We start from the raw sequence: 20,979 nt of genomic DNA, 5'->3' as shown, positions 1-20,979 counted from the left end.
CTGTGTCATGGCGGCCTTAGAGGGAAGGACCTGTGATAGCAGGCCACATGTAGGCCACCTGTTCACTGACCACTGTGCATCAGCCAGTCCACATCAGTAAGCCATCAGGACATTGGCAGGCAACCATCTCTCCAGTTCCTCAGGCTGCACTAACCAGTGGCCGTCAATAGTATGACTTAGTCCAAGACAAGGGGGACAGTTCCTACGTGGAACCCAAGGGACACACACATGGCAAGAGTGAGCTGGTCTTCACTCGCCCCACGCTCCCAGGCTTGGTGCCTTTGGCTGGTACCGCCTTGCCTTGTGCTACGCAGACGGCCCACTCAACAGAGGCTGCAGCAGGGACAGATGGATCACACGGAAGAGAACTAAGGATCAGGACAAACTCTGAATGCGATCTTAAACATGCTGAGCAAATGGGGAAGCTCTGATAAGGATTAGCCTGCTGAAAGGAACTGGGATTTTCCATTACAAGAATGCCAAACATCCAGAAGTAAGATTGGAAAAAAAAAAAAAAAAAAAGCTTTTAGGCGGCTGTGGGGAAAAAAGGGTGCTCGTATATATTTCTGCTTGGAACACTCAATTGGCATAATCCCTGGGTCGGGGAATTAAAGTATCTAAACCAACACCACCTTTGAACAGGCAATTCCACAGCTAGCTCTCCACTCACACTCGCACAGATGAAAACTGTCAACTATACAAGCTGTTTGCTGCAACTTTATTTCAAGACACTTATTTTTAAAATGCTGTATTGGTTTCCCGTTGCTACTGTAAACAAAGGGCACAAACTTACTGGCTAAAAACAACGACAACATCTTATCTTACAGTTCTGAGGTCAGAAATCCAGAATGAAACTTGCTGGGCCACCAAGGCGGGCTCCCTTCCAAGTCGTTCCAGCTCCCCGAGAGGGCCCACGTCCCTGGCTGTGTCCGCGTCTCCGCTCGACCTCGGGTTCCTTCCTGCCGCCTCCCTCTTATAGCAAGTGTGGGCTTGACTACATCGGGACCATCTGGCCACACAGGTGAACCTCCCCATCCCCGGGCTCCACTACAAAGCTTTCGGCTCTGTAAAGCAACACAGCCACAGGTTCAACAGATTAGAATGTGGGTATCTTTAATTCAGCCTCTCAGAATAGTAAACAACGGGAAACAAACTGTCCACCTTGCAGCCTGGTTACACCAACTAAGGTAAATCCGTACAATATCACACGGGTATTTTTAGAATGAGAAAACTCACTGTATACTAAACAGAGAGCACTTCAAAATGCCATGTTCAGTGAAAAAAAAAGAAAAGAATGCAGTAATACAACTTTACATGTATATACATTTAAACTATTTGCGTGTCTACATGTTTCAACTATCTGTGGAACGGCACACCAGAGCTAGTCACATCCGCAGCCTGAACAAGACTGGATGGTGTTTGCAACAGGAGAAATTTCACTGTATTCTCTTTTTCAGTTTCAATTTCTGAAAAGAAAATATAATATGCAAAGAGTTGTAGTGAGGGCTGGGGCCAGACGGGCCAGGTTTCACCATAAAAGATACAAGATGCTATCTGATTCCAGAGTTGCATGACAAATTACCCCCTCAGTTCAGTGGCAAATTTTACCTCCCAGTTCAGGGCTCAGACATCAGGAATGGCTTTGCAGAGTCACTGTGGCCCAGGGTGTTTCCCAAGCAAAGGCCACAGCGGCTACCTGCAAGTTCACTCAGGCCCTGAGCCGCTGGCAGGTCAGTCCCTGCTGGTTCCTAACCAGGCAGCCATGCCTTATGCTGGCCGAGTGTACTCACAATGTGCAAGTCGGGGGGCGGGGGGATCCAGCAGAGAGGGGTTGGGGAGGGGGGGAAAAGGGCCAGGCCAAGGGGGAGAAAGGGCCAGGCCGAGGGGGAGAAAGGGCCAGGCCGAGGGGGAGAAAGGGCCAGGCCGAGGGGAAAGCCGGTCTCCTATAACCTCATCTCGGGAGTGACTCTGCATGCTTTCTACCGTGTTGGTGACACAGACCGACCTTGGGACCATGAGTCAGGGTGGCAACCGCAGACAGGAGGAAGAAGGGTGTTGGTGAGTTCTACAAGGATTAAGAACACAAACTTTTGCCATGAATATGGAAGACAGGAAGGAAACCAGCCCGAGTAGTGCCCCAGTGCTTCCTGGAGAGCAACGAAAATATAGAGGGGCAGGTGTTCAGCACAGTGGCTGTGTCAGGGTTCAGTGCTCAGCACAGCAGGTGGGGCACTGCACCCAAAGCAGAGTGTCGGGGTTCAAAAAGGGGCCCCACTGAGTTTCTTGTTAATGCACACCCTGGAAAACAGCAGGTAAGGGTTCCAGGACTTACATCACCACGGGCAACATGGGAGACCCATACGGAGTCCCTGGATCCCGGCTCCAGCCTGACCCAGGTGTGAACACTTGGAGGGGAGCTGCAGCTGGGCCATCTCTGCTTTTGTCTTTCTGCCTTTCAAATAAGGTAAGTAAAACAAATAAAATAATTTAAAATAATGTTAATAGTAAAATAAATACAATAATTTTTGAAGAACCCTAACTACGGAATGAGGTTTGGCCCTTACCTAGCCACTGCTTCTGGACTCCCAGGCTTCACTGATCTCCCAAGCTGTACAGATGACTCAGAAGGTCAGATCTGTGGGTCCAACGCATTGCTCAGTAGCTAAATCTCTGACTTGTGTGAGCCAGGATCCCAGATGGCGCCAGTTCGTGTCCCAGGTGCTCCACTTCCTTTCCAGCTCCTTACTTGTGGTCTCGGAAAACAACAGAACATGGCCCAAAGCCTTGAAACCCTGCACCTGCATGGGAGACCTGGAGGAAGCTCCTGGCTCCTGGCTTTAGATCAGCTCAGTTCTGATCATTGCAACCATTTGGATAATGAACCAACAGATGGACGATCTGTCTCTCCTCTCTGTAAATCTGCCTTTCCAATAAAAATAAATACATCTTTAAAAATGTTTTCAAATTGTGCCCAGACCTTAGGTCAGAAAGCTTTTGTCCCATCCCACTGGAAAAATCTTTTACATGCATGCTGGGATCTCCCCTCTGCTTGGAGAGGCGCATGTCCTTCACTTTCTTCCCACTGCTACCCTGTACCCACAGCGACGCACTGCGCCTGGTGGCCGATTCAGTGATACAAGCAACTCTCAAAGCCCCACTCTAAACAGCATCAAGAAATCCATTTTGTTCTTCTTAACAGAGCTTCCCCAACTCCTCATTGCATTACATTCTAGAAAATTAATCTCTTCAGTGGCAGTAAGGACACTGCATCAAAAAGATTCCACAAAACTGACATCACACACTTCCTGATAGTTGGCAATGGAAGGAACAAAGCAAATTTGTATTACAGTCCTTGTAGAAATGTTTGACTTAAAATACCATAAGGCAAACTAATCTGGCAGGGCAGCCTGGGAGGCTGGGCCTTACAAAACTGTCAAGGTCATGGAAGGAAGTAAGGCGCAGAGACTGTTTCAGAGGAAAGCAGAGAAATCTTCCAACTCCTTAGAATGCATGAGGAAGACATGAAGTATAATCTATCAGGTACATAACAGGTAACTTATAGACAACAGACTTGAATCAGCATTAGACAACAGTAAAACTACAAAGACATACAGGGGGAATTAAGAGTGATCCTGACAGCCCCTTAACAGGAGGTCATATGCACAGAGCCGAGGGGGACCCCAGAGTGGAGCAGGTGGACAGGAGGAGGCTTGTATCCCAACCCTGAAGACTCCCAGATCCTCACCAAGGACTATCAGTATGGGCACCAAGGACTACATCCCAACTACCAAGGAAACCACGGGGAAATGGAGTGCCTTCGGAGGCCAAGAACTCTGAGGTCATCCACCCCAGTTTGGATCTACCACATGGGATAGAAGAAGCCCAAATCCTTCCTCGCAGGATCCAAGGTCATCGGAACAACAGCCAGGAGCCCTAAGCAGTCCGCAGAAACAGAAGAACAGTAAACTTCCTTCTGGACTAGGGAGAGGAGCTTTTTCTGGTCCTCAGTTCCAACTTTGGATCCCCACCCTCTCTCGCAATGACCATCCGAGTCGCTCCAGAGGCCCCCTCCAAAAAAAAAAAAAAAAAAACTACAAAAAAAATTAGAATAGATTGACAGAGAACAAGCAAAGCTTAGAACCAGGCAGGAAACAGCGTGGACTCACACATACCTTACTAGGTAGGACACAAAGATTAGTTACTCCTCACTAAGATATTGAAGATTTCTCTGCACACCCCTCCTAAAACTGTTTTGCACCTAAATGTTGACATATGCCTTGTTAGAGTTATAAGCCAGTTTAGACTATCCTAAAATCTGCCAAGTTCAACAAAATTATGCTTCAACACTATAAACTGCTAAATACTAAAATGAAAATAGACACGAGACAGCTGAATAGTACCCTATAGCCATTTTAAGGTGTATAGAAGCTGATTGTATATAAACTAAAATTGAAATGTCAAAGAAGTAGTCACAGGATGTGGTTCAGAACTTGCATTTTTTTAACATTTTGGCCACTCAATACCATGTCAACTAATTCCATAACATTATAAATTGTTACTGATGGTATGTCGGGGCTTTTAATTGATCGGGATGATATTCTGCCAGCTCTACCTTCAGACCAGAGATGGTCTCCCCAAGAAACCGTTGAATGTATCTGGACAATAAGATGCTGGACTCTATGCTTGGTATATGTTTGCAATGAAAGAATCTTGGCTGAATTTGAACTGTAATACTGCAACAAAGTGGAGGAATCCACGGGGAGGAGGGTATGGGGAGAGGTTGGGGAATCCCAGAGCCTATGAAACTGTCACATAATGCAATTTAATTAAAATAATAATAATAAAAAGGAAATTAAAAAGGGAATGTAACACTTAAATTGCAATGTGGGATCCTGAATTGGGTTCTGAACCCTTTAAAAACAAACAAAAACAGTCAAAGAGGCTTTCTCTGATTTTAAGTATTTCTCTTCATCTTCCATCCACTGGTTCACTCCCCAAATGGCTGTAAGAGCCCAATGTGGGCCGGGCCAAGGCAGGAGCCCAGCACTGCTTTGGAGTCTCCTGCATGGGGGTGTCAGCCAGGGTGCGTTAGCAGGTGGCTGGATCCAAAGTGAGACAGTCAGTACTCTGGCAGTCATGTGGGTTGCTGGCATCATCCCACTGTTCACAATGCCAAGCCCTAGTAAGCCATTTCCTTTTTTTTTTTCTTTTTAAGGTTTATTTATTTTGAAAGGCTACAACTGACAGGGGTTCAAACACTTGTGCTGTCTTCCATTGATTTTCCCAGGCCATTAGCAGGCAGCTGGATTGGAAAAAGAGCAGCTGGGACTCAAACTGGCACTCAGAGCATGTGAGTGTTAAAGACAGCATTTGCCTGCAACGCCACAATGCCAGCCTCGGCCACCTCTAATGCCAGTGTTAGCTGCAGCTGTAAGTTCACTCCATGATAAACTGCGAATGTGTGCATTTAATATTGTGTATTTTCTTCTTTCAATGCAATTTTACAAAAAAATAGAAAACTTGTGGGATACAATGAAGTCTGGGCACAGAGGGAAATTAATAGTCTTAGATGCAGGCACTGAAGGCTGCAAAATAACGAGCTAAACATCCAGCTCAAGAAGCTCAAGAAAAACACCCAGCCAAAGGAAATTAAAATAACAGAAATAATAAGGATTAATACAAAAATCAATGCAATGGGAAACAAAAGCACAACAGAGAAAAATACAAAAAGCCAAAACTAATTCACTGTCGATAATAATACACTTGAGAATCTTTTTTTAAAGATATATTTATTTTCATTGGAAAGGCACATTTACACAGAGGAGGAGAGACAAAGATCTTCCATCTGCTGATTCACTCCCCAAACAGCTGCAACAGCCAGAGCTGAGCCCGTCGGAAGCCAGGAGCCAGAAGTTTCTTCCAGGTTTCCCACATGGGAACAGGGTCCTAAGGTTTTAGGCCGTCCTTGACTGCTTTCCTAGGCCACAAGCAGGGAGTTGGACGGGAAGCAGGGCCTCCAGGATAAGAACCAGCGTTCCTATGGGATCCCAGCACGTGCAAGGCAGGATCTTAGCCACTAGGCTACCCTGCCTGGCCCACACTTGGTCATCTTTATAGCAGCCAGCCTCCAGCACAGCCCCAGAGACTGTCACCACCTGCAGCTCCTTCTCATCCAAATTGCCAAAAAGGCAGTGTGAACAAGAGTGTGTAAATGTGAGGCTGAACTAGAAACCAGATCACTGCTCCCCACATACCCCTAGATCACTGGCTGTGGTGTAAGTGGCTACATGGTGCAAGGACATTCCAGTATCTCTACCAAGAGTATAATGTGTCATATTATGGAGGGAGCAATGTAGAATCTGGATTCTCCATCCCTGGTCATGCCATCAGATGACCGCAGCCCTGGCCGTCATGTTGACCACAAGACAGAAGCCCTCAGCAGATGTACTTCAGAAATCCTGACTTGCTGGTTTTCTATTGCTGAATAATGAATCACCCTATCCACTATACTAACATACTATCTAACTTACTGCTCATCGTCGCATGCAGTTGTAAGGGCCAGGATTCCCCTTCATTTAGGGAAACCCTTGTTCAGCATCTGGCCTTTCCCGAGGCTCAGGCGTTTGGACAGTGCTCGGAAGCACTCTCTCCTTGGGGGCATTCTCAACCTGCTCCGAGCCTCCCAAGATCTCCCAAGGTCTCAGCTCTCCCCTGGCAGCTTTCCCAGGGAAGAACACACACTGAGCTCATTCAGGATGCTGGCAGCATTCTTGTCCGCGTGTCTGTATGCTTGTGTGCCCGAGGCTGGAGACCACCCTCAGGCCCTGCATGCCATCAGCAACGGGGCAGCTGCAACATATCCTCGAACAAGCCAGAAGACGCTTCCAGACTGTCCTCTCTCAGACGGCCCCCTCCAAGCCAGAGTGAGATGTTGGACTTGTGTCTGACCAGCAGAGCACTGCAGAGAGCCCTAACCCCCGGGGATTCCCCAGCCCATGACCTCTGCAGGACTCCACGGGCCAGACACGAGTCACAAATCCCACAGAGGGAAGAGATTTCCACCAGGTGCAGCCCTGTGACATGGAGGTCAGGGGCCACCTGGAAGCCTGCCACAGATACAAGATGCTTGTTGCTGCTTGAAAAATTTGTTGTACATCAGCAGGTAACTAATTGCATCTACCTAATTAGGCACACAGTTAATAATATGGGAATGAAAGAGATTACAGATTCTACAGTCGACTACATTATAAGTAAACATGACAACAGATTTAAAAAATGACTCTTTGAGAGACACAACTGACTAAAACGAGTAAAAACAACAGTATGTGTGCTCCTGTGGCTGCTACATAAATATAATCTGATTTAAAATATCCTCACAAAGAAAACCCGAGTTCCAGATGGAGTCACTGGCCAACTCTCCAATTTAAATGAGGAGCAGCACCAACATTACACGAAGTCTCAGACGAGAATGACAAATGGAGGGAACAGAGTCAAGCTCAGCTGCTGAGGCCAGCAAACACTCGATGCTGAAACCAGACTGAGAGATCACAAAAAGAGAATCAAGCACACAGGCCCAAGAGCCATTTTCAGAACAGCACATCAAATTATTCTGCCATAATCATGTGAGGTTGAGTTTCTGAATGCAAGGTTAGTCTAACGTTTGAGAGTCAGTCCAGGTAAATGATGTTATTAGGGAAACGAGATCATTTCAGTAGAAACAGAAGAAAAAGTGATAAAATTCAATATTCTTTCATGATTAAAGGCCAGATCTGAATCCGCTAGTGTAGTCCAGCAGCTGGTGGCTTTGCTCTCTTTTGCCCCGAGCATGTCCCTTCCTGGTTCGCACCAACCCCACAGAAACCCCTGGGAGCTTCTGACAGGCGAGTGCCCCGGCCATCCTTTGCTTTGCCCTGGAGGCTGGCCAGGGCACCAGACACAGGGCAAGCTCGCACCTGCTGCCCACCTGCAGGCTCAAGGTGTGGGTGGGGTCCAGCACGGGGTGCTTCCAGAACTCTGCCACAGTGCTGATCGTGCGCATGGCTGGTGTGCGGGTGGTAAGAGGCAGGCTGCCAGTGTATCCCTGCATGTCCTGCTTTTCTCTGTGGGCTCCAGTTTGTATGACTTTTTCTCTACCCTTGCCTCTCACCTGCTGGCCCAGCTGATCTGGGTGGGCACCAGCACCCGGGTGAAGACAACAGTCTTGTGTGAAGTCTCCATCAGTCCCACGGTGTCCATTATTCGTCCCTTGTCCTGCAACACTGGCAGAGGCTCTACTTTTTTTTGCAAGGCCCAATGGATACAAGTATTCACACACAAGTGGGCTCCAGGACCCAGTGTGATAGCCTAGTGACTACATCCTTGCCTTGCACACTCTGGAATCCCATATGAGTGCTGGTTCATGTCCTGGCTGCTCCACTTCCCATCCAGCTCCCTGCCTGTGGCCTGGGAAAGCAGGGTAAGGTGGCCCAAAGCCTTGGGACCCTGCACCTGTGTGGGAGACCTGGAAGAAGCTCCTGCCTTAAGATTGGCTCGACTCTAGAAATTGCAGCCACTTGGGGAACGAACCAATGGATGCGAGATCTTTCTCTCTGTCTCTCCTCCTCTCTGTAAATCTGCCTTTCCAATAAAAATAAATAAATCTTTTTTTTAAGTTGTCTTCTTTTTAAAAAATGTATTATTTGACAAAATTAGAGAGAACAAGACACAGAAGATCACCCATGTGCTGGGGCACTGCCCCAGAGGGCCACAGTGACCACAACTTGCATTTTTTAACATTTTGGTCACTCAATACCACGTCAACTAATTTCATAACACTATAAATTGTTACTGATGTTATATCGGGGCCTTTAATTGATCGGGATGATACTCTGCTGGCTCTACCTTCAGACCAGAGATGGTCTCCCCAAGAAACCGTTGAACTTATCTGGACAATAAGGTGCTAGACTTTATGCTTGGTTGATGCTTGCAATGAAAGAATCTTGGCTGAATTTGAACTGTGGTAATGCAACAAGGTGGAGGAATCCACTGGGGGGGGGTGGCTGGGGGGGGGGAGAATCCCAGTGCCTATAAAACTGTGTCACATAATGCAATGTAATCAATAAAAAAATAAGGGGAAACCAACATGCAGGAAACTTAATAAACTTTAAATATACAACACACACACACAAAAAAAAAGAATATGCCTCTTCCAAACCTGCCCTACACATGATACTTCAAGATGTTCTCTTGACAGAGAAAATAGTGCCCACCAAAACCAAAGGCAAATGAAAAGTACATCCCAGTAAAATAACAGAAGACTAATCAATGAGCAACCCATTCCTAAAATGACAGGACCAAATTACCACCCATACATATTAACCCTGAATGTAAATGGCTTAAACTCATCAATCAAATGTCATAGATTAGTAGACTGGATTAAAAACTAAACCCATCTATTTAATGCCTACAGGAGACACATTTCACCAACAAAGATCAGCAGAAACTCTATCTCATGGATTTTGATTTATTTTGTGTGTGTTACTTTCACCTCTTCAAAACACTTTCTTCTGGGCCCAATGCGATAGCCTAGTGGCTAAAAGTCCTCGCCTTGGGCGCACCGGGATCCCATATGGGCACCAGTTTTAATCCCGGCTGCCCCACTTCCCATCCAGCTCCCCGCCTGTGGCCTGGGAAAGCAGTCGAGGATGGCCCAAAGCTTTGGGACCCTGCACCCACATGGGAGACCCAGAAGAAGCTCCTGGCTTCGGACTGGCTCAGCTCCAGCCGCTGCGGCTGCTTGGGGAGTGAACCAGCAGATGGAAGATCTTCTTCTCTGTCTCTCCTCCTCTCTCTGTATATCTGCCTTCCCCCCCAAAAATAATAAATAATAAAAAAACACTTTCTTCTGATTAAATTCTTCAGTGACTTATAGATCAAAAGAAGCATCCTTTTCTTCTAGAAGGTTCTTAATTTTCTTTTTCATTTCTTCAGCAATACACTAGTCATTCAGTAGCATGTTATTTAACTTCATGGTGTTGTTAACTTCTTTTTCTTCCTGTTGATTTTGTTTTGTGGTTTTTCGTTTAAGGGGATGTATAGTAACTGTACAATGGAGACTATCATACCTAGCAGCATATTATTTAACTTCATGACATTGTAAATTTCTATTTTTCTGCTGTTGATTTTGTATTGTAGCTTTTCATTTACAAGTATGTCTGGGAACTGTGTAATGGAGACTATCATATTCAGATGTGAGGATACAATGCTGTATGCATCTCTACTTCCAAAGATGGACTCCCAATGAAACTGTTTACTCTATCTTGACAATAGGATGCTGGACTCTGCCATTGTCCATGCCCGCAATGATGGAGTTATGACTGTGTATGAAGAACTATACTACAGTAATGATATAGGGGAACTCAGTGAGGGGGAGGGAATTGGCGAGGGGATAAGGGAAAGCCCAGGATGTGTGGAACTGTATCATAAAATGATAATTATAAAAAGATAAAATTTAAAAATTGTTTTTAAAAAGATGGAAAAAAAGGGGTTGATGGAATATACATTATATTGCTCTACTTAAACCAAGTTCAGAAAGAGGTGAAACTGGGCCCTGTGTGGTAGCTCAATGGCTAAGTTGTCGCCTTGACACACTGGGATCCCACGTGGGTGCCAGTTCATGTCCCGGCTGCTCCACTTCCCATCCAGCTCCCTGCATGTGGCCTGGGAAAGCAGTCAAGGATGGACCCTGCACCCACGTGGGAGACCTGGAAGAAGCTCCTGGCTCCTGACTTCAGATCAGCTTAGCTCTAGCTATTGTGGCCAGCTGGGGAGTGAACCAGTAGAAGGAAGATCTTACACTGTCTCTCCTTCTCTCTGTAAATCTGCCTTTCTAATAAAAATAAATAAATCTTTTTTAAAAATTCATGTAGCTTCTTCACAGTCCACACTTTCTGTGTCCTTTTTTAAGAATGCATGCCTGTTGCTACAAATGCTTGTGCATGTGTGGTTATAATATTTAAAATCATAAACAGTAACAGAATGCAGAGGTGGATGTTGCAGCAGAAGGGGTTAAGCCACCACCGGAGATGCTCTCATCCTGTATCAGGTGCCTGAGAATGAGTTCCTCATCAGCTTCTTAGCCAGCTTCCTGCTGACACACTTGGGAGGCACCCAAGGGTGACCAAGGACTTGGGCCCCTGCCACCCATGTGAGTGCCCTGGATGGGGCATCCAGCTGGCCCAGCCCTGGCTACTGCAGATCTTTGGGGAGCAAACCAGTGAGTTAAAGATTTCTCCTTTTTATCTCTGTCACTGTGCGTTTCAGATAAATAAATAAAATGAGGGGTGGGGCAGAAAGAGAGAAAATTCCTAGGAAATGGTAACATCCTTGAGACTTAAAAAACAGATCAGCAGGCAGTGAGGGAGGTGGGCAGCAGAGTGTGAAAGTGAGAGTGTCCTCCACAAAAGACAAAGTGGGAAGAGCTCCTGGCAACCCGGCAAGGGGCAGGGACCCAGCGCCTAGGACTGGCACCTAGGGCCAGGAGGAAAGGCAGAGCTGCTCCCTGTTGCCAGTCCTCCTCAGACAAGCTCCCCAAAGACCACCTCCAGTCCTGCCCCTGGCTGGGTTTTGGCCCCTCTGTTTTGTCACATAAACAGAGATGACTGGCGTGAGTTGTTTACTCGTTTGTGAGTTGGCACCACCTACTGCATTGGATGAGTCACCCAGGTCATTCCTGGATGATGCTGGGAGGCACCACACCGTCCTGGAACCTGGCTGGCCAGCTCGGATTGGACAAGTTGCAACAGTGCTTCCTCTTCCTGCTGAGGGAGAACAGCCCAGCTGCCGGAACAGCCTCCACCTTCCAGCCCGACCTGTGGCCGGCGGGCATCAGGGGTCAGAATGCAGTCACTACTTGGGCAGGGATTTTTAAAATATTACTGTTTAAAAAGTGTTATTTTTTAGTTGTTTAAGAAAGCCTTAAACCTGATTTGCATAAGCATTTATTTCTAATAAGACTATAACTACAACCTAATTGATAGAATTAATATTCTTCAGGGGCTAAGATTACTTTGGGAACACTGTTGTATGGATTTTCTGAGCGATCCCTGGGCTTAAGAAATTATTTGTAGGCCCCGTGCGGTAGCCTAGCGGCTAAAGTCCTCGCCCTGCATGCTCCGGGATCCCATATGTGCACTGGTTCTACTTCCAGCGGCCCTGCTTCCCATCCAGCTCCCTGCTTGTGGCCTGGGAAAGCAGTCGAGGACGGCCCAAAGCCTTGGGATCCTGCACTCATGTGGGAGACCCGGAAGAGGCCCCTGGCTCCTCGCTTTGGATGGGCTCAGCTCCAGCCATTGTGGTCGCATGGGAAGCAAATAAACAGACAGCAGATCTTCCTGTCTTCCCTACTCTCTGTATACCTGACTGTCAATTAAAAATAACAATAAAATAAACCTAAAAAAGAAGAAATCACTTGTAAATCCTTGTCTGTCTCCCAGAAATTAAAGAGCAATCAATCTGTACAGTCATGCACACTTAGGTCTTAGGACCTGGTAGCCCCTCTGATAAAAATCGAGATTCTTGCCCATTTTCTTAATCTTCCCGAACAGAAGGAGACATCTATGTCTTATTTAGATTATAATTAGCTCACAATTTACAAGCACTTAATTTCTGGTCAAGCAAATTCCATGAGAGGCACTTTCTTCCTTTTATTTTTAAGATTTATTTATTTTTATTGGAAAGGCAACTATACAGAGGGGAGGAGAGACAAAGGGAAAAATATTCCATCCGCTGCTTTTATTCCCCAAGTGGCCACAATGGCTGGAACTGAGCTGATGTAGAGCCAGGAGCCAGGAACCTGTTCCAGGTCTCCCAGTCCCGATGGATAGGAGGCACTAGGTATCAGGGACACAGGTCGCACAAAGGCAGAAGGGGCCCCTGCTCTGCTCCACCACCCCACATCTAAATTTCAAGATGAACAAAATCACCTAGTGTTATCACTGCTGTGACGTGGAAAGCAGAGGCGTGGCAGTAAATCCGGGAGGAGGTGCTGCCTCCTCTGGGATGGCGGAAGGAGGTTGCAAAGACGGAATTAGGAGGAGAGCAGGCAGCCACACAGAGCAGCAGAGAGCCGACTTCGCGGCTGCGGGAAAGGCTCATGCAGAGCGCCTCAGTCCTCCAGGGACTCGCTGGGTCTGGGGCCACGATTGTGGCGGCAAACCTGAGGGACACACTGAACAAGTCACGGAGCTCCCAGGTACACGCGGGGAGAGGAGCGGCGGCAAGCAGCACAGCTTGCAATCCTTTCCCCAGGACGGAGGTACCCTGTTCCCGGGGAGGATGGGAGAGAGGACGCCTCCTGGGAGACCTGGAGGAGGAGCAGTCCAGGGTGGGGTGGCTGGGAGGGGTGGTGAGCCACACTGTTCAGGCTGGAGTCTCTGGGAAGAGTGCAAAGTGGAAAAACAGGTTTGGGGAGAGAAGTCAGCTCCTTTAAGCTGAAACCTCAGAGGCTTAGTCATCTCCTGGCGCCTCCGCTCCCCAAGCCTTTGGATGTGTCAGAGTGCAGCCAGGCCCAAAGTGGACCTGATACACAGAAGAAGTTCATGGAAAACGTATGTTACAAGAAATTCTATGAGTACGGATTTTCAAATTTTTCACCAAGGTAACCCATCTTGTAACTGCGTTTCCCAGGAACTTTATGAAGCGCACTGTGTGCATGTGTGCACACAGGTGTGCAGGGGGCTTAGGGAACTGGCGGCAGTACGTGGGAGCTGGGAGGCTCTCTCCACACAGAGTTGATTACAAGTTTCTACGCAGACTGTGCTTGCTCAGAGTTGGGCTAAGAACCCACAAAGTCACTCAGTAACAAGTGATATTACACTCTGATGTCCATTTTCCACATTATTTTCCTCATTATTATTTCATACATGGGTCATTTCTCCTACAGAGAAGTCACCCTAGGAAGAAGTTGAAAGATGTAACATGCAAGCTGGGGCCAGTCGGCTGCGAGCAGGGCAAGGTCCTGAGCCACCTCTGCGAGAGGAACCCTCACGTACAGTGAAGCCTTCTTGGCTCGCTACCTTACTATTATTCTGTAAAACAGCAGTGGCCCTGGTGACTCTCTGCTTATTCCTAAGGATGAAGCACGTTGGGGCTTGGAAGGTTTCTGGCAGTTGGATTTTCACAGCATAGTTAAGAAAGGTCACCCGTACAAGTAATAGAAAAACTAAGTATGTGGAAATGGAAAGGGAGTGGCCAACAAGATGCAGTTCCTTCTAGAATCTGGTTGGCATTGGTCCTCAGAAACATGTTTAATCCTTAAAAGCAATTAAAAAGGATCCTTCCTCTTAATTACTGTGCTGAGGTGACACTGGTAAGATGTCACCGGGCACCCTTCTATAAGGTGCCTGTCAACATCAGACTTAGAGCACTCGGGATAACACAGGTATGACAAGGGAGGCTAATGGTAATCACTGGAAGCCCCTCCCCCACGCCCTCCCATGCATTCCCACGCCCATCCTCTTTGAGAGCATCAAATAAGCTTAGCCATACATCAAATCTGGTTAGATTACCAATCCTGAAGTTGAAGGAGAACTCAGAAATGATTTAATCTTCTCCTGCGCAATGTTTGTTAAATTCAGAAGGATTTAGCAAGTCTTTATCCAAAAATGGTGTCCATGAGACTGTGAAGGAATCTCCTGGGGTAAATGATGACTATTTGAATTATTATTAAATTTGTTAAGAGCAATTACTATGTAAAAACGAGCAAATCTACAGCTGATCCCCAGGCATACACTATTTAAACATCTTCTCTACCTCAAAACCCAGGGAAGTGCCCAGACACCAGAAACAAATTTCTCAGGCAGCTTCCCAAGCTGGGCTCCTGCTGCCTTGCCCAGCCTTTCCCATCTTCTGGGCGAGGGCTGCCAACCCCCTGGCTCTGCGCCTCCAGCCCTGGCACCACTCCCAGGTGGCAGCACTACTTCCTGCTGTCCAGCTGCTTGCGGCATCTCAGACTCCCTGGCCCTGCCACCGCTGCCCTCACCCCCAAGCCTCTGCCAGGGAGCGCCAAACTTAACACCGTCCTGTTCCTTGTTCAATTGCCAAGCATCAGAGCCGATGCTACATTTAGTCAAGCATCAGCAAATCCACAGCTACCACCAGAGCCCAGGATGGACAGCGAGGCCAAGGGTGTCCACTGTGGGGTGTGGTCAGTGCCCTGGAGCCCAGGACGGACAGGGAGCCAATGGCACCCCCCGTGGGATCTGGTCAGCGCCCCAGAGCCCAGGATGGACAGCGAGGCCAAGGGCATCCGCTGTGGGGTCTGGTCAGTGCCCCAGATTCCAGTACAGACGGCGAGGCCAAGGGAGCCCCCACGGGATCCAGACAGTGCCCCAGAGCTCAGGACAGACAGCGAGGCCAATGGAACGCCTCCCCCCTCCCCGCGTGGGATCCGGTCAGCGCCCCAGAGCCCAGGATGGACGGCGAGGCCAAGGGCGTCCATTGTGGGGTCTGGTCAGTGCCCTGGAGCCCACGACGGACAGACAGGCCAATGGAACCCCCATGGGATCTGGTCAGCGCCCCAGAGCCCAGGACCCATAACGGACGGCAAAGCCCAGGGAGCCCCGTGGGATCCAGTCAGCGCCCCAGAGCCCAGGACGGACAAGGAGGCCAAGGGAGCCCCTCCCCGCGCCCCGCGTGGGATCCGGTCAGCCCCTGAGACCTTTCCGTCCTTGTCCTCGTTATTCAGAACAAAATGAGGCATAAAACGACTTGAGCGGGAGGCAGGAAAGCCCCAGGTCAAAGTCCCTCAAAGGGCTGAGGAAAAAGCAAACACGAAACAGCCTGTGAGGCTGGCGCTGGCGCGGGGCGACGGGAAGAGACGAGGTCAGGGTCCCGGGGACCCCTTTCTCCAGTGCGCCCGGACACAGGCGGGGGCGCACAGGCCGCGCAGGTCGCCCCTCATCCCCGGGCCGGCCGTGCTTACTTTGGGGCTCCATGGTCAGCTGCTCCCGGGCCCCCACGGGCCGAGCCCCGGCGCCGCCCCTCTAACGCCTCAGCCGCAGGGCCAGCGTCGCGCCGGTTGTCCTGACAACCGGCAGGCGGGGAGGCGGGGCCCGGCGGACGGCGAGCGGAAAGGGCCAAAAGCCGCGGGGAGGGTCCGCGCGTCGCCCGGGGCCAGCAGTGCGGGTGGTGGCCGAGCCGCCGGCTGGAGGACACTGGCCTTGGGGCCCTCCGTCGTGGCCGTCGCGGGCCCCGGACGCAGAGCTCTGGGGAGGGGGCTTCGGGACCTCGCTGGCTCCGTCCCGAGGCGTCGGTCGCGCCGCGAGCCTAGCGTGGGGCCAGCCGGCCTGCCCGCGGGGAGGGCGGCCGGGCCTGGGCCTCCTCCCTGGACTGGAGCAGCCGCAGCAGGTGAAGGCACGGTCGGGGCGACCGGAGGGGCGGGCCCGAGCCGGGGGGGGGCGCGGCGCGGTGCACCTGTTGCGGCCGCCCTGAGGGTGAGGAGGGGACCCCCCCCCGCTCGCAGTTGGCCGCCAACGACCCCCCACCCGCCCCCCGAGGCGCGTCCACTGCTCGCGGAGGGCCGGGCGGTGGTCGTCGGCCGGGGTTAGGGGCCGGGTGGGATCCCACAGGCGGCGTGGTTCGCCCCGGGTGTGTGTGAGTGTGTGTGTGTGTGCGCGCGCGCGCGTCCGTGCGCCCACCGGCCGTGAGGCGACCAAGGCCGCGCAGACCCGGCAGGTAGTGGGGAGTCCTCTCGGGGCGAAGAACCGACCCTAAAGGACGACAGATAGCCAGCAGTGGGCTGTCCGAGGCCGGCGGGAGCCCGCTGAGGCTCGGCGAGGCGGGGACCGCACCCGACAAGCTGGTGTTGCGTGACGGGCGCGCGCCGAGCTCATTGGGGACTTTGGTGGAGATTAGTTATTCCGTGTGGATGTGGACACACGCTGTGACACAGACAGAGCTGAGGCTGCCTGGTGTGACGGGAGTGAGGAATTCAGACGGGAAAACGGCTCACCCTGCAGGGGCCGTCTGTGCCTGAAGTTAGAGGGGGTTCCTGGGTGTGGGGGCGGGTGGGGGAAAGGCAGGCGCCTTTTTAGGCAAAGGGTCCACGGTCACGCACGATTTTTAACAAAGTGATCCTTCTCCAACATGCCAAACATGGTGATGCTCGTTAGTAATATCATCGAAAGTCACAAGAGAATATATGTATTTTAAAAACTCGGCATTTATTGTGGCAGAAAGTATGGCTTTTTAGGAAATGAGAAGAAACATTGCCGATCTCCTTGCTGAAGTAAAAAGGCCGCGAGGGTTTGGCTGTTCCACCCAAATGCTGAGATTGGGAGGGGGCTGTGTGTGTGGAGAGGACAGTGCTGCTGGACAGCTGGTTTAGTGGTAGCTGGAAAGTTGGCAGCCAGGAAGTCTTGCATTGAAGTGCTTCCAGCAGTAAGACAGCTGTGAAAACCGGCCTGCCTGCCGTGAGGAGGGGGTGTCCCGCAGGAGAGAGTAGCAGGGAAGGGCACTGACGCTCACTGTAGCCACTTTTAACTCCAGCACCTAGGACAATGCACCTGCTCGGTGTTTTTTAAATGATGGAGCAAAGTTTTAGGGAAACTACTTTCCTGTGTACCAAGGTCAGTCTGTTGTCAATGGGTTCACTGTTGGGGATGAATGTTGCAATAAAGAAAGCCTGGGTTACCAACCAGGTTTTCTGGCCTTGTAATTCCCTGCGTGTTCTGTGCGGTGTTGGTGAACAAATGAAAACAATCAGGTCCTGTCTTTGTTGTTTGTTTCCAGCTTCCATGCTTATCACTGAGTAGGTTTGTGTTGTAACAAATGACTGTGCTGATGCCAAACTAAATGTAGCAAACCCAGGAATAGCAAGGAGCCCTGAGGGACCCCACGGCCCCTTTCTCACGACGTGGCCACATCCAAAGTGAAAACAGCTGGGATGGAAAGCTGAGCTCCACCGCAAGGAGGAGGGCTTTGACGGGATGGGAAATGAGTGCGAGGCCTGTCTCCTAAGGTGATTGAATTCTATTTGAAAAGGGAAGCCTGTTTGCATTTCTCTACCAGAATGAAGTACTTCTTCCGCTCCATTCCTTTTTTAAAAAGGCTTATTTTTATAAGAAAGTCAGATTTAAAGAGAAAAGGAGAGACGGAGAAAGATTGTCCATCTCCTGGTTCACTCCCAAGTGGCCTCAATGGCTGGAGCTGAGCTGATCTGAAGCCAGGAGCCAGGAGCTTTTTCCATGTCTCCCACACAGGTGCAGGGTCTCCAGGCTTTGGGCCATCCTCGACTGCTTTCCCAGGCCACAAACAGGGAGCTGGAAGGAAAGTGGAGCAGCTGGGACGCGAACTGGTGCCCCTATGGGATCCTGGCACTTGGAGGTAGAATATTAGCCAGTTGAGCCATTGCATCAGGTCCCCTATGCTTTCTTATAGAGTTTTCCTCTCATTTTATACCTCTGACTGGATTGAACGTTTTGGAAGCTAAATTCGCAGCATAGGCGTATGTATTCCTTTGAGCACAAAGTGGGCTTTGGTGTGTGGCTGATCACTGAAATAGGAGAAAAGCCTCTGGCCAGGGGCAGTTGCACTAATGTCTAGCTGTATCACCTTGGGAAAATCAGGCACTAATATCCACTCCTTGAATATGGAATAGATCAGGGGCTCGGCACCGTGGCCCAGCAGCTAAAGTCCTCGCCTTGAACGTGCCTGGGATCCCATATGGGTGCCGGTTCTAATCCCGGCAGCTCCACTTCCCATCCAGCTCCCTGCTTGTGGCCTGGGAAAGCAGTCGAGGATGGCCCAAAGCCTTGGGACCCTGCACCCATGTGAGAGACCTGAAAGAGGCTCCAGGCTCCTGGCTTCTGGCTTCGGATCGGTGCGGCACCATTCATTGCATTCACTTGGGGAGTGAACCATCGGATGGAAGATCTTCCTCTCTGTTTCTCCTCCTTTCTGTATATCTGGCTTTGTAATGAAAATAAAATAAATCTTAAAAAAAAAAATGGAATAGATCGTCAAACCTGTGCTGGCTGGCTCATTGTCTTGTTGTGAGAATCAAAGGTTATCACACACATGGAAGGAAATGCCTTGACAATTTTAAAAGTTTTAAAAGTGAACAGTTGCTCCTGACTTCTGACATTGAGCAAACAGAAGTGTTTCCTAGCTCTGACTGTGTCAGGAACTTGGATGAGTCTGACGTTGCCTCTCGGAGTGATTAGGAAACAAGCAGTCAGCGGACTGGAATAGCGGGCGGACCCACAAAGGCATGAGGGGCAGCCACAGATGCTGTGACCACAGCAGTTTTCCACAAGTGCTGAGAGGAGCAAGGCCAAAGAGGCCGGTGTCAGCTGGGAGCTGGATTTTCCTAACAGGTGAGAAGAAGGATGTTGGTCAGTGACCCAGTCAGTTTGACCTTTGGAAAGGACTGTGGGTGGCATGTGAGTGACAGTGGTGGGGAGCCAGAATGGAGCCTGAAGGAAAGACCTGGCAAGGGTAGGTGGTGGTGAGAGGGAGGGAGGAGCTGTTGGAGGTGGAGGACCCCAGGGCAGGTGTGAGAGGGAGGAGGGAGGAGCTGTTGGAGGTGGAGGACCCCAGGGCAGGTGTGAGAGGGAGGAGGGAGGAGCTGTTGGAGGTGGAGGACCCCAGGGCAGGTGTGAGAGGGAGGAGGGAGGAGCTGTTGGAGGTGGAGGACCCCAGGGCAGGTGTGAGAGGGAGGAGGGAGGAGCTGTTGGAGGTGGAGGACCCCAGGGCAGGTGTGAGAGGGAGGAGGGAGGAGCTGTTGGAGGTGGAGGACCCCAGGGCAGGTGTGAGAGGGAGGGAGGAGCTGTTGGAGGTGGAGGACCCCAGGGCAGGTGTGAGAGGGAGGAGGGAGGAGCTGTTAGAGGTGGAGGACCCCAGGGCAGGTGTGAGAGGGAGGAGGGAGGAGCTGTTGGAGGTGGAGGACCCCAGTGCAGGTGTGAGAGGGAGGGAGGAGCTGTTGGAGGTGGAGGACCCCAGGGCAGGTGTGAGAGGGAGGGAGGAGCTGTTGGAGGTGGAGGACCCCAGGGCAGGTGTGAGAGGGAGGAGGGAGGAGCTGTTGGAGGTGGAGGACCCCAGGGCAGGTGTGAGAGGGAGGGAGGAGCTGTTGGAGGTGGAGGACCCCAGGGCAGGTGTGAGAGGGAGGGAGGAGCTGTTGGAGGTGGAGGACCCCAGGGCAGGTGTGAGAGGGAGGGAGGAGCTGTTGGAGGTGGAGGACCCCAGGGCAGGTGTGAGAGGGAGGGAGGAGCTGTTGGAGGTGGAGGACCCCAGGGCAGGTGTGAGAGGGAGGAGGGAGGAGCTGTTGGAGGTGGAGGACCCCAGGGCAGGTGTGAGAGGGAGGAGGGAGGAGCTGTTGGAGGTGGAGGACCCCAGGGCAGGTGTGAGAGGGAGGGAGGAGCTGTTGGAGGTGGAGGACCCCAGGGCAGGTGTGAGAGGGAGGAGGGAGGAGCTGTTGGAGGTGGAGGACCCCAGGGCAGGTGTGAGAGGGAGGAGGGAGGAGCTGTTGGAGGTGGAGGACCCCAGGGCAGGTGTGAGAGGGAGGGAGGAGCTGTTGGAGGTGGAGGACCCCAGGGCAGGTGTGAGAGGGAGGGAGGAGCTGTTGGAGGTGGAGGACCCCAGGGCAGGTGTGAGAGGGAGGGAGGAGCTGTTGGAGGTGGAGGACCCCAGGGCAGGTGTGAGAGGGAGGAGGGAGGAGCTGTTGGAGGTGGAGGACCCCAGGGCAGGTGTGAGAGGGAGGGAGGAGCTGTTGGAGGTGGAGGACCCCAGGGCAGGTGTGAGAGGGAGGAGGGAGGAGCTGTTGGAGGTGGAGGACCCCAGGGCAGGTGTGAGAGGGAGGAGGGAGGAGCTGTTGGAGGTGGAGGACCCCAGGGCAGGTGTGAGAGGGAGGAGGGAGGAGCTGTTGGAGGTGGAGGACCCCAGGGCAGGTGTGAGAGGGAGGAGGGAGGAGCTGTTGGAGGTGGAGGACCCCAGGGCAGGTGT

The 20,979-nt window shown here is 50.9% G+C and overlaps 1 protein-coding gene across 2 annotated transcripts in view; it reads right to left on the bottom strand.

The window, feature by feature from the left end:
- The window catches only part of FANK1 (fibronectin type III and ankyrin repeat domains 1), a 96,889-nt gene extending 80,788 nt beyond the window's left edge, over positions 1-16,101 (bottom strand). For both annotated transcript variants that reach the window (XM_058671334.1, XM_058671335.1), the window contains exon 1: positions 15,962-16,101. In XM_058671334.1, the coding sequence (XP_058527317.1) occupies positions 15,962-15,974 (13 nt within the window). In that variant the 5' untranslated portion in view covers positions 15,975-16,101. The remainder of the gene's footprint in view (positions 1-15,961) is intronic.
- Between the last annotated feature and the right edge of the window lie 4,878 nt (positions 16,102-20,979).

The sequence above is a fragment of the Ochotona princeps genome, chromosome 13 (genome assembly GCF_030435755.1).
Source record: "Ochotona princeps isolate mOchPri1 chromosome 13, mOchPri1.hap1, whole genome shotgun sequence".
Taxonomy (NCBI): domain Eukaryota; kingdom Metazoa; phylum Chordata; class Mammalia; order Lagomorpha; family Ochotonidae; genus Ochotona; species Ochotona princeps.
This window is presented reverse-complemented; position numbering and strand designations above follow the sequence as displayed.